The sequence below is a fragment of the Equus quagga genome, chromosome 7, assembly GCF_021613505.1.
Source record: "Equus quagga isolate Etosha38 chromosome 7, UCLA_HA_Equagga_1.0, whole genome shotgun sequence".
NCBI lineage: Eukaryota > Metazoa > Chordata > Mammalia > Perissodactyla > Equidae > Equus > Equus quagga.
The window spans coordinates 130874177-130886879 of NC_060273.1; the positions used below are offsets into that span (position 1 = coordinate 130874177).

The 12703-nt window shown below is 36.4% G+C and overlaps 1 protein-coding gene across 1 annotated transcript in view; it reads right to left on the bottom strand.

Moving 5' to 3' along the window:
* Positions 1–325: 325 nt before the first annotated feature.
* Positions 326–12703, bottom strand: part of POLK (DNA polymerase kappa) — a 64090-nt gene continuing 51712 nt past the window's right edge. The window contains exons 9-15 of the mRNA XM_046668631.1: positions 12284–12450; positions 10222–10254; positions 7369–7465; positions 4781–4952; positions 2150–3079; positions 1529–1571; positions 326–1315 (exon numbers count right to left, since the gene is read on the bottom strand). Coding sequence (XP_046524587.1) covers positions 1231–1315; positions 1529–1571; positions 2150–3079; positions 4781–4952; positions 7369–7465; positions 10222–10254; positions 12284–12450 — 1527 coding nt within the window. The 3' untranslated portion in view covers positions 326–1230. The remainder of the gene's footprint in view (positions 1316–1528; positions 1572–2149; positions 3080–4780; positions 4953–7368; positions 7466–10221; positions 10255–12283; positions 12451–12703) is intronic.

The following is a 12703-nucleotide window of genomic DNA, read 5'->3' on the forward strand; positions in this document are numbered from 1 at the left end:
TATTTGGAGCAACTACTTAAGCTAACGTTATACTGCTAAGCTGTCTTCTTTCATGAATATTAATAAAAATATGATAGAAATATAACTAAGATAAATGAGATGTTTAATATACGTTACTCTTTTGAATTGCACATTTTCTCTAGAAGATTATAATAAAAATAAACTGAGTGTACAATTTATTGTTTTTTATTTTTTTGTGAGGAAGATTGGCCCTGAGCTAACATCTGTTGCCAATCCTCCTCTTTTTGCTTGAGGAAGATTGGCCCTGAGCTAACATCTGTGCCCATCTTCCTCTACTTTGTATGCGGGATGCCACCACAGCATGGCTTGATGAGTAATGTGCAGGTCCATGCCCGGGATGCAAACCCATGAACCCTGGACCACCAAAGTGACGGGCACGAACTTAACCACTATGCCACCAGGCTGGTCCCAATTTATCCTTTTTTATAGATTTGTGTAAAGTGCAAACAAAACTGCCAAGAAATGAAATACTGCCATTTAAAAGTCCTAGATAAGTACCTTGACTCTTAGACTAAATATTTTTTAGTGAACCAAGTGCTTATTCATAAGATAAAGAAACTTTAAATTAAAAAAGGTAAATGAATAATCATATTTTAGGCAAAATTCTTTTAACACAAAAAATAATACTACAATATTATTTTCCTGAACTTAAAACAACAAAACCACTGCTAGCTCTGCTACGCTAATATTCTTCATAGAACTTATGATAAATATTAATTATGAATGCTCATGAGGTATCTGAAGATACTAGGAGCTAAAATATAAATATACAAAGTTGTAGAAGGTACTAAGATCAAATATACCAATTCAGTGCCGATGCAGTGGTTAAGCACTGAAAAATTCTTATGCTAAAACAGGTCTGCGTAAACCTCTGAGCCCTTATAAATATGTTTTTATATTCGCTATAAAACATAATAGAGAAGGAAATCACTTTCTGATCCCATTCCTAATTTCTTGTTTAAAAATTATGTCTAACAGGACTGACATCCAATTGATGTACAATGGAAATAAAATTCTCATGCTTATCAAACAGATATATGGAAGTAAATTAGTATATACTCCATATTCATATAAAGGAAATGTCATTTGGGGAGGGATTATTGCACTTGCCTTTCACTAAATGAATCTGAGAACTTAAAATGAGGAAGAATAGATTCACTGATTATGACATAAGTTTCAATTAAGGATTAATGATAAAATGTTCAACATTCATTTAAAAAATACATCAAGGGTGTGTCTTGGATTGCTGGGTTTTACTTTCTTTGATGCTGAGTGCTTTGTCACCAACCCTGGCCTGGAATAAAAAAGAACACACAATTAAAATGCAGGAAGAGATTAAAAAATTCTTTTTGCAAATAATTGATTTAAAATTTTTATTTTATGATTTACAAAAGCAAATTTTAACATCTCCTAAAAATTAGACCTCAAAATTTGAGGTTTTATGAAAATCAGACCTGAAAATATGAGGTTCTATAACCAGTTCTATGAAAATTCACATTAGCCATACCTTTTTGTTTTTGTTATAGTTTTCTGTACTCTTCCTGAGTTACCTTTAGAGAGAAGAAAAGTCAAGAAATTCTAAAATGAACAACATTGAAATAATTAAAAAGCTGTAAAAAGATTTAAAAAGTTAAAGCTGACTAATGAAAGACAAAAAAACTTCCTTAGTGCCACACAGTTCATATTTATACATAGCAGAAACTAACTTTATACATAATTTCTTTGTAATCTACTTGTTTTATTAGTATTACACTTAATTTTATTTTTGAAGTTGCGCTAGAGTCAGGACGACTAAAGAAAACAAGTTAAAGAGCCTCTCTGGTTATGTAATTATAATTTACCACCGTGCCTTGGCAAATATTCTCTGAAGGAATTTCTTTTTTGATTAGATTGCCAAGCATCCTAAATGTCTGAGTTCATTCTGTGCTAAATCAAGCCCAAACCAAAGTTCTCCCAAATTGAAAATCTAACGGCTTCAGTTAGTTCTCACTTTGGAAAGTAACATTTTGCTAAATGGCAGCGTATACAAACTGTCCCTTTAATAGATGTGTTTCAGATTTAACAACAATCTCAATTTTAATAAAACATTTCTAGAAAATCAGGTACTTCAGAATGACTGCAAACTCACCGGTACTTTTGGTGCTTTCTTTGGGTTGGTTAACTGGATTAACTTCATCATTTCTCAGTTCCTGGATAATGCCTTTATTTAAACAAATATCCACATGCACATTGAACAGGGTAAGATCTGAAGTCTTTTGTTCCAGGTTACAAACAGGACAAACTAAAGCTTGGACAGGCTCTTGCCTTCTTAAGGACTCAACATCTTCATCTTCCAATGAAACAGTACAAGAATTCTGATGACAGTGTTCAACATTAAACAGTTTGCTTGGAAGACTGGAACATTCCTCTTTGCTGCGTTTATTACTTAAGGCATCTACACCTTCTGCTTTAGCTGGGTTATCTATGGTCTCTACCAACTCTACACAATCTCCTGAAGTGGTTTCTATATTCTTCTGACGGGCTTTGTAATCCTGCTTCTCACAGAGTGAAAAAGAAGGATGTACATTCTCTTTCTTGTTAACTTCTGTAGAGGACGCATGTGAACATGAGGACATTTCAGAGTTCTCACTGATTGAAGGTGCATCAAGACACGCATCTACATGTTTATTAAAGGCTTCCAGACTGACGCTTCCCTGCTCCCTAAAGCAAACAGGACAGGTAAATATCTGACATTTATCTGAATTCTCTGATGTTTCTAAATTCTCACTCATCTTCTGCTTTAAAACTTGGAATGACTGTGATGTCTGTAAACTTTTTTGATCCACAGTTTCACATTTAAATGTGTCTTGGTGACTCCATTTCCTTTCTGATCGTTTTTTATCAAAGAAACTCTTCTTATGAGACATTTCTAGAGGTTTTAGAAACTGATCTTTCTCAGTTTTCTCTAGTCTACACCCAGTGGCTGATGGGGTTTGGTTTCCAGCCTGTAAGAAGCCAATAATGCTCCTCTGTTGGTGTTTCTTCTCTTCTTCATTGGGAAAACCAGATACTCGCACACCTAAATTAAACCAACCAAACCAATTAATCAGCTTCAAATTCAACAAAGCCAATTCACTTATAAAGCATAAAAACATTTTGCATTATACTATTGTGACATATAAAAAAGCTGTTTAGGGAAAAATAACAAGCAACACAGTATATTTTCTGAATTAAAGGATGCTTTTTCAAAGCTGGTATTTTGAGTGGAAATTTACTTTCCTTTATAAAACCAGGTACCATTAAACAGTATCTACTGGAGTTAGCATGATTATATAGGTCTTTCAATTAATATCTGACACATGACATCATCTGATACATGCTACAAATGATACCAATTAAGTAAGTGATTGGAGTCAATTACACAGACTCTTTAGCTCCTTATTTTTTCAACAGGCTTTATTTTTTTAGAGCAATTTTAGGTTCACAGCAAAATTGGGCAGAAAGTAAAGAGAGTTCCCATATACCCCTGTCCTGACCTGTGCGGCCTCCTCCACTGTGGACATCCTGAACCAGAGTGGTACACTGGTTACAACCAAAGAACCCATGCTGACACAACATTATCACTCAAAGCCCATAGTTTACATTAAGGTTCACTCTTGGTGTTGTATGGTTTACGGGTTTTGACAAATGTATAATGACATGTATCCACCATTATAGCACTATAGAGAATAGTTAACGGCCCTAAAAATCCTCCTTGCTCTGCCTATTCATCCCTCCTTCCCCTCAACTCTTGATAACCACTCATCTTTTCAGTGTCCCCATAGTTCTAGCTTTTCCAGAATGTCAAAAATGTGGGAATCATACAGTATGTAGCCTCCTCAGATTGACTTCTTTCACTTAGTAATACGCATTTAAGGTTCCTCCATGTCTTCTCATGGCTTGATAGCTCACTTCTTTGACCTGCTGAATAACATTCCATTGTCTGGATGTACCACAGTTTCCATTCACCTTCCACTGAAGGACATCTTGGTTGCTTCCAAGTTTTGGCAATTATGGATAAAGCTGCTATTAACATCTGCTCTTTAGCTCTTTTAGTTAAGATATTTTATTTAATTGATTTCAGTGTGTGCTATCTTTCACATATGAAAGTAGGGCTAATGATCCACCTTTAGTAGTAAAGCTGACACTTGGAGTGCTGATCACAAACATTCTCACCCAGTGGTTTGTTTGCTTTTTTTTACCTTGTAGTGGCTAGAGACGTGGTTTTATAGCACCACAATCCATTTTTTTGTAATTCTGAAATCCAAAAAGCTCTCAAAATTGTAAGTGATAAATGGTTATTGATGACTGAATTGATGTGAGGCTATTTACAGTCTTTACAACTCAGTGTGAATATTTTTTTGTTTCGCTGCAGAAATATTAATGTGTTTGATCATGAAGTGCTGCCTCAGATCTCAAGGAATGTTATATAATATACTCAATAATATGCACTGAACTTGCTTTCTAAAATCTGAGAAGTTTTAAATTTTGAAACGTCTAGCCCCAAGGATTTCAGTAAGCAGTAAGGAAAAGAACAACTTTAGTTGGTTCTTACTGGAATTAAACTAATGATCATGGCTTCACAGGCATCGGGTTCTAAGAATTAAGAAAAATGGCAGCAGCATAAGTACAACTTCCTAAACAGGTTTAAGAAGTAAAATGGAGGCGAGAATATTTCCAAAGTTGATTCTTTGGGAAAGTCTAGCAGATTTAAGGAAAAACAAGAAAAGAAAAGTCATACCCATAAGTCTTAATCTCAAGGGATGTGGAAAATCAGCATCAATTTCTGTTCTGAGTAGTTCTTTAGCAATAGCAAATATTTCTTCTGCAGTAGAAATAACTGATGAAACTGTAGATGCACGAGTTTTCACTTCAAAATTCACATTCTTCAGCTTAATGGTGACAGTCCTACCCTATGACAAACAGGATACATTATTATATATGGCTTTCCAACTTCTAGAAAGAAGTTATTTTACAGGTTAGAAAAATTCAGAAAGGTCTCTTATGTGCATATAATATGGAACTGAAATCAATTATTTATAAAACATGGTAATGAAAATGGTCATAAAAGTAATTGAAATCTGGAAGTAATCTAAAAATCCCATTCTAGCCAATAATTATTACTCCCTCCCCAAGTGAATTCTTATAAAAGACCTTTATATAAAGGGCGAAGTTAACTGACCATTTTTCATTTTACCAAATTTTTTTTAGAGGTTAATTTGGTACCTAAAAAGGAAGGAAAAAAGTGTTTGTAAAGGGGCTTCACTGAAAAGTTCTTGTGGATAGCTCACACTTCCTGTGTGCCTACTATATGCCAGACACTATGTTAAACAATTTACATGTAAGAACTCCCTTTACAGTAACTGTTTAATGGGTACAGAGTTTCAATTTGGGATAATGGAAAAGTTCTGGAGATCCATAGTGGTCATGGTTGCACAATATGAATGCACTTAATGCCACTGAAATGTACACTTAAGAATGGTTAAAACGGTAAATTTTATGCTATGTATATTTCACTACCTCCTGGAGATCGTGAGAGTGGGTTAGACTTATTGAACCACTTCTAAAGAGCAGAGTATGGAAAAGGAAAACCAGTAACTTCACAGTGGAGAAGCCGGCGAACATGACCTTAGCACAGTGACGAAGGTCAACACCACCTGTGCCATCATCTGGCTGTCACACACCTTGACAGGATGTGGTGAGGGGGACACTTCACCTCTGTGGTATTCCTTCTAAAAACCCACGACCCTGGTCTAATCATAAGAAAACCATCAGAGAAACCCAGATTGGGAGACATTCTGCAGGATACCTGGCCAGTACTCCTCAAGACTTTAAAGGTCATAAAAAACAAGAAAATACTGAGAAACTATCACTGACTGGAGGAGACTAGGGAGACATGACACCAAACGCAATGTGGTTGCTGGGACTGAATGCTGGAACAGGAAGAGGACACTAATGGAAAACAGGTAAAATCCAAACAGTGACTGGAGTTTAGTCAACAGCAATATGCTAACGTCAATTTCTTAGTTTTGACAAATGTACTATGATAACACGTCAATAATGAGGGAAACTGGGTATACTGGAACTCTCTAGATTACCTTTATAATTTTTCTGTAAGACTAAAAAAGTTGAAAAAAGTTTTAAAAAGGGGCCAGCCGGGTGGTGCAGTGGTTAAGTTCAGTGTGCTCTGCTTTGGCAGCCTGGGGTTCATAGGTTTGGATCCTGGGCACAGACCTACACTGCTCATCAAGCCATGCTGTGGTGGCGTCCCACATACAAAACAGAGGAAGATGGGCACAGATGTTAGCCCAGGGCCACTCTTCCTCAAACAAAAAGACGAAGATTGGCAACAGGTGTTAGCTCAGGGCCAATCTTCCTCACTAGAAAAAAAAATTTTTTTAAAGAACTCTCTTGCACTCGAGGTATAATGGAGAAGGATTATAAGAAAAATACTCATCAGATGTCTCATTCTTTTTTTTTTTTAATCATTATCCCCATTTTTTTTTTTTAAAGATTTTATTTTTCCTTTTTCTCCCCAAAGCCCCCTGGTATATAGTCGTATATTATTCGTTGTGGGTCCTTCTAGTTGTGGCATGTGGGACGCTGCCCCAGCGTGGTTTGATGAGCAGTGCCATGTCCACGCCGAGGATTCGAACCAATGAAACACTGGGCCGCCTGCAGCGGAGCGCGCAAACTTAACCACTTGGCCACGGGGCCAGCCCCAACTTTTTAATACTTTTGTAGTACACTTTGTAATAACTCCACCTCTGAGTGTGTTGGAAAAATACCAGATATGGATTATTGTGAGTGAAGATTATAAAATACAAAGTTCAAAGCCTTCCAGGTTTTGTTCTCAGTGTATTAAGCAACCTGGACTAGAGCCTTGAAACAAAAGGCCTGTTCTAGAAGGTCATTGTCTGCCTGAGAAAAACATTAAAGGATGATTGGAAAGGCATTTATAATAAGTAAATACAGTTCTAGGGAAATCTTCTCTTTGCTTTATTCTCATTAGAGAATAAAGCATTATAACTGATTTTGAACTTGAATATAACTGATTTTGAACTTATTCAAATGTACTCCTGAGGTAGCATAAACTCCTCTGGAATTATACTGGAGCCATTCCACCCACACAGTTGCTTCTTCACACAATGATCTCATCATAGGCCTCAGATATGGGTCAAAATTGAATTTACCTCTATTGGGGATGGGGATACTCTTTCCTGACACTTGCCAATTTGTATTCAAATGCAAAATCTAACTCTTGCTTTAAGATAGCATTTTATTATTAAGAATTTTAAAAGCTAAGAGCATCACATCAAAATAAAGTACCTTAAGTCCTTCTTTCTGCAGATCTTGAGCGAGTTCACCGCAAAGTTCTTGGCACAAACTGTACTGTTCTTCTGCTTTACTCATCTCACTGAATGTCCTAGAAAGAGAAGAATGATTTTGGTGCACAAATGAAACTATAATTCAGGATAATCTAAGAATGATATAAGGTGTTTAAATGCAGTACAGAATAATGTTTTCAGATGAACTACGATATAATTAAGTAAAAACATCTAAGATCTACCTAAATAATGGAAGATCATTTATAGTTAAACTGATTAGCAAATGCGTATACTCTCTCTACAGTATTTTTTAAAAAGATGATTAAAGTCACCAACACATAATGATTATGCCCCCAGAACTTACAACACATTAGGGTATATGTGTATACAGACTCTGCTGCGGAGGATTATTTTAAGAAAGTACAGATGAGAACATCATTCCAATTACTGTACAGGTATTTGCCTGAAGAGGAATACCTTCAAGTAGACTTAAGGGGTTGGTTCATGGCACCTAGGTAGACTTGTCAAATAGACAACTGGAAATGGAGGGCTGGTAAGATTAAATGTAGAAATTTTGAATTCACTTGCACAAGAGTGTTGAAAGAAGTTGAGAGGTCACAGTAACACAAAAGAGGAAGATACGAAAGAGAGATCAGGGTAATGAGTAAGAAACCCTGAGCAAATGACTATTCAGTGAAGAATCCCCCTTCTAACTCTGGCCCAGATACCCAGTTCGCCTCCCTAGCGGCATCCAGTGTTGCCAGCTTCCTATTCATTTGAGTTCCTCCAGAATACTCTATGTATATATAATGAAACAAGCAAACACTTACCCTCATTTTTTATACAAACAGAATATAAGACACATTGTTTAGCACCTTGCTTTTCTTAATTCTTTTTTTTTGAGGAAGATTAGCCCTGAGCTAACTACTGTCAGTTCTCCTCTTTTTGCTGAGGAAGCCTGGCCCTGAGCTAACATCCATGCCCATCTTCCTCTACTTTATATGTGGGACACCTACCACAGCCTGGTATGCTAAGGGGTGCCATGTCCACACCTGGGATCTGAACCAGCAAACCCCGGGCCGCTGAGAAGCGGAATGTGTGCACTTAACCACTGTGCCACCGGGCCTGCAACTTCTTGAATTCATTCTTATAAGAGTTCCCTATGAGTAAATAATTTCCTCATTTTTATATGGCAGCATAATATTCTAACTTAAAGATGTAAGATCATTTAACCAATACTCTATTTGTGGATATTTATTTTCAATCCTTTGCTATCATAAAAAAATGCAATGAATAATCTTGTATACATGTAAAATGAGATGATTACATCTGTCGAATGAATTCCTAGAAAAAGATCTGTGGGATCAAAGTACCTGTGTATCTGTGATTTTGACAGTTATTGCCAAATTGCTTGCTCCCTGGGGTAGGCAAAATAATGGTCCCCAAGAACCTAGTACATTACACAGTAAAAGGAACTCTGCAAATATGTTTACGATGGGGAGATCATCCTGAATTATCCAGGTGGATTCAATGTAATCTCAAGGGTCCTTATAAGAGAAGGCACGAGTGTCAGAGTCAGAGAAAAATAAGATGCTGGGTTTGAAGATGGGGCCATGAGCCAAAGAAAGCAAACAGCCTCTAGAAGCTGTTGGTTGGGAAATGGATTCTCCCCTGGAGCCTCTAGAAGGAATGCAAGCTGCCAACACCTTAACCTGAGGATTTCTGACCTTCAGAACTAGAAGAGAATAAAGTTTGTTATAGCACCAATGAGAAACCAGTATACCCCCTAGAGCTTTTTCATTCCCACAGTCTTGCCAATAGAGCATGTAGCATCTTTGCCAGCCTGATTGGTGAAAAAGGCTATCTCAGAGAACTTTTAATCTGTATTTCTTAAATTATAAAGAAGATCGGGAATATTTTCCATGTTTTAAGAGCTATTTGTACTTCCTTTTCTGTTAACTAATTAAACCTTTGTTCATTTTTCTATTGGTTTGCTGGCCTTTTCTAAAGAAGTATTAATATTAGTTAATATTAATATTCTTGTACAGTATGTTCTCAATAACAAAAGACAAAACGGAAGAAAAATCCATCAAATAGGACAATATTGTCTCACTTTGGGATGCTTTTTCCCCTTCTTTTCCTTTGATTGCTTTTTAATCACAGTCTAAAATAGCAAATTTATCAGTCATTTACTGAGTGTGTTGCCTTGTAAAAGTCATTCCGCTTCTCCAATCACAAATAATCTATGTGAAAAGTAAACACAACCTCATCCTATGTGAGTGGTTCTTAAATGTCTCGTGGAACTCCAGTGCTTTGAGGAGATAATTGAGGGACTCTCCAAACAACGACATAGTTCCCAACAATAAGCTTCCATCAAGAGTTCATCTGACTTCCCAACAAGACTGTAAACCACTGAACTAGGTCCCCTCGAAGCTCCCTTTCATCAATATCTTACTATTTGATGCCTATGCTCGCTCATTCACCAACATTTGAAGAGTTTCAGGAGGAATTTCCATTGTCACTTCTTAAATTTCCCAAATAACTATTCAATATAATTTTTCTTATAAACAAGGCTAGAAATTAGGATTTGGAATCCTAAAATGCTTGGTTTTCACTGAATAGGAATAAAACCAACATTTAAAAAAATAACTGCAGTTAAATTTTTTCCCCTTGAGAGCACAGCAAGCAAAGACAATAAAGCATTGTACTGGGATATTTACTTTGGGAGCGTCAAGTGCTGAAAATTGTTACTTGGTTTGCAAACAGATTTTTTTATTTCAGTGATCTTTTACTAAAAGTTAAAATTAGTTAAAAATAACATGAATTATGAACAATTAATAATAACAAACATTACCTTTCAACGCTCCTGCTTTTCCTCTCTCCATCTCTTAAAATGAAAAAAAAAAAAGTTTTTATGTGCTTTCTCAATGCAGACTGAGTTCCTTTTAGTCAACCAAGAGGACTTAACATATCAATTACCTTATAGAGAGCTCAATCATGTTTTTGATTAAAATTCATACATCCTAAAAAACAGTGATTTTTTAAAAAATCTAAAACTAAAACTATCACCAAAGAATGTAGATAGATAAGATGCTAATATGATTACACAAGTGATGAATCAAGCCTATATCTATTGAAAAGAACCATTGTGAAAACAGGCTGATATTATAAATTGCTTCTGTTAAAAGCCTGAATATCCAAAACCACAACTTATAAAAACCAGTAGGAGGTGGTAGCATATTGGCTTGCAGTTTTAGGATATAAGTTAATTTTGAATAACTTAATATTAATTATCTAGTTTTTGGCCTAGCACATTAACTTTGCTCTCCCATAGCCTATTCATTATTCATATATACCAACCTAAAGAATCATCTAGTTTGGTTGGATTCTAGTTGCTCTGATAGGAGTAGCTCAAACCAGAAAGCTGAAACAACATGTAGATTATTCATTTTCCAAATATTTACTGAACCTACTATGAATCAAGCACTGTTCTAGGCGTTGGGGATATTGTAATGAACAAAACAGACCAAGTGTCTGCCCTTAAGAAACTTATATGTAAGTGGAGGGAGACAAACAACAAATATGGAAGTAAATAAGGAATATGTTAGAAGTACTACAGATTAAAAAATAAAGCAGAGTAGGGGAATAGAGAATGTCGATAGAAGGGAAGGCAGGTTCGCTATTTTACATTATTATAAATTACCTATGAATTTCACTGAACAGCATTACCTGCATCCCTAAATACCAAAGGTTAATATGTGCCATGTTATACCAAGAACTGTATTGTTTTCAAGCACTATGGAAATAAAGAGAGGGTAATTCTTGGCTTAAAGAAGAAGGTTTTATTTCCCATTATCTTCAAATACTAGATTATTTATAGTACTGTGATGTCTTTCTCTTATCTTTCACTATATCCACTCAAGAACAAAGTCAGCTAACAGTGGACTCAAAAGAATGAGGAGCATGGAGAGATGAGAAAAGCAATCCACAGACCCTGCAATCTTTATAAGATTTAGCAGGTTTGACTGGTTAATCAAACTTATTTTTATGCTTCCTCAGTTTTCCTTTAGTGTAAGTATAAGATTATAAAGGAGTTATTTTGAGGGCAGGCTGACAGGATGATGACAAAATTATAAAAATAGTGCCCAGCATCAATTTCCACGATTCCCATTTTTTTTACTCTCTTCTTTTCGTCCACCCCCAAGAGCGTACCCTCCTAGCTCTAGGATACCTCTTCTAAGACCTAGATGCAAGAGAGCCAGGGCCTCTCCGCCAGCTTTTCCTCTTCTCCTCGGCCTCTGCAGGGCTGCCCTGAGGCCTCTGCCTCGGGTGACTGCTGCTAACCCCTACCCTTGCCCCCAGGTCATTTTCTGTGCCCTCGCTCTCCTTACTTTCTGTCTCCCACAGTACTCTGTAAATGCCACCAGGGCAGGACTTTCTCCTGTTTACTGCTGTAATCCCCAGTGCCTAGAACACTGCCTAACACCAAGAAAGTACTCAGCATTGAATGAATGAATCATTTACAAAACTGGAAAAGAAAAGAAATATAGTTAGTTCATGGAGGCTTTCAAAGAACCATACATCTTAAAGGGTGAATTCTGGAATATGAGCCATCTTTCTTTGCTCAACAATCTGACCGCCAGTACTTTTACACCCTGAACAAAACACAAGGCAGGTATAGAAAAGAAAGCACCCACCATTCCTCTTGTCCATCTATCCAACTGCTGTAGCCAGCAACCCAGGAGCGATTCTTTATTCCTCTTTCCCTCTCCTCCCACATCCAATCTTTTCATTCTAATTCAAAAATTATACTCTGACTTGCACTAGCTTATAAGAATTTTAAAACATGTTATCCTTATAGCCTCCATCCCAATGCTTAAAACTGAAAGAGAAAGCAGGACCACACATATAGATACCTTGCCAGGTGTGTTGAACCGAGACCCATGGAAATGTGAAGGAACTGATGCCAAGATGTTTCAGAGAAAAGGAGAGAAAGTAATGCCCTCTGTTGGTAGAGTTCTGTACATGTAATAATTCCAAGGGCCTTTAACATTTTCTCTGTAACTTTGCCTATTCCAGAAACCTAGAAAAGAATCAATATTTATCATTAACACATTTTTAAATTAAGGTAAGAACTGAGATTATAATCTCATTATACCTTTTATAACTAATAAGAGGCATGAATAATGTGACTAGCTTCATAAGTCATGCAAAAAACCTCTTTAATTACTTTTTGGCTACATTTCCTAAACTAGTATTCCATGGACATTTAAAATTTAAAATTCCGGGGCCGGCCCGGTGGCGCAGCAGTTAAGTTCGCACGTTCCGCTTCTCGG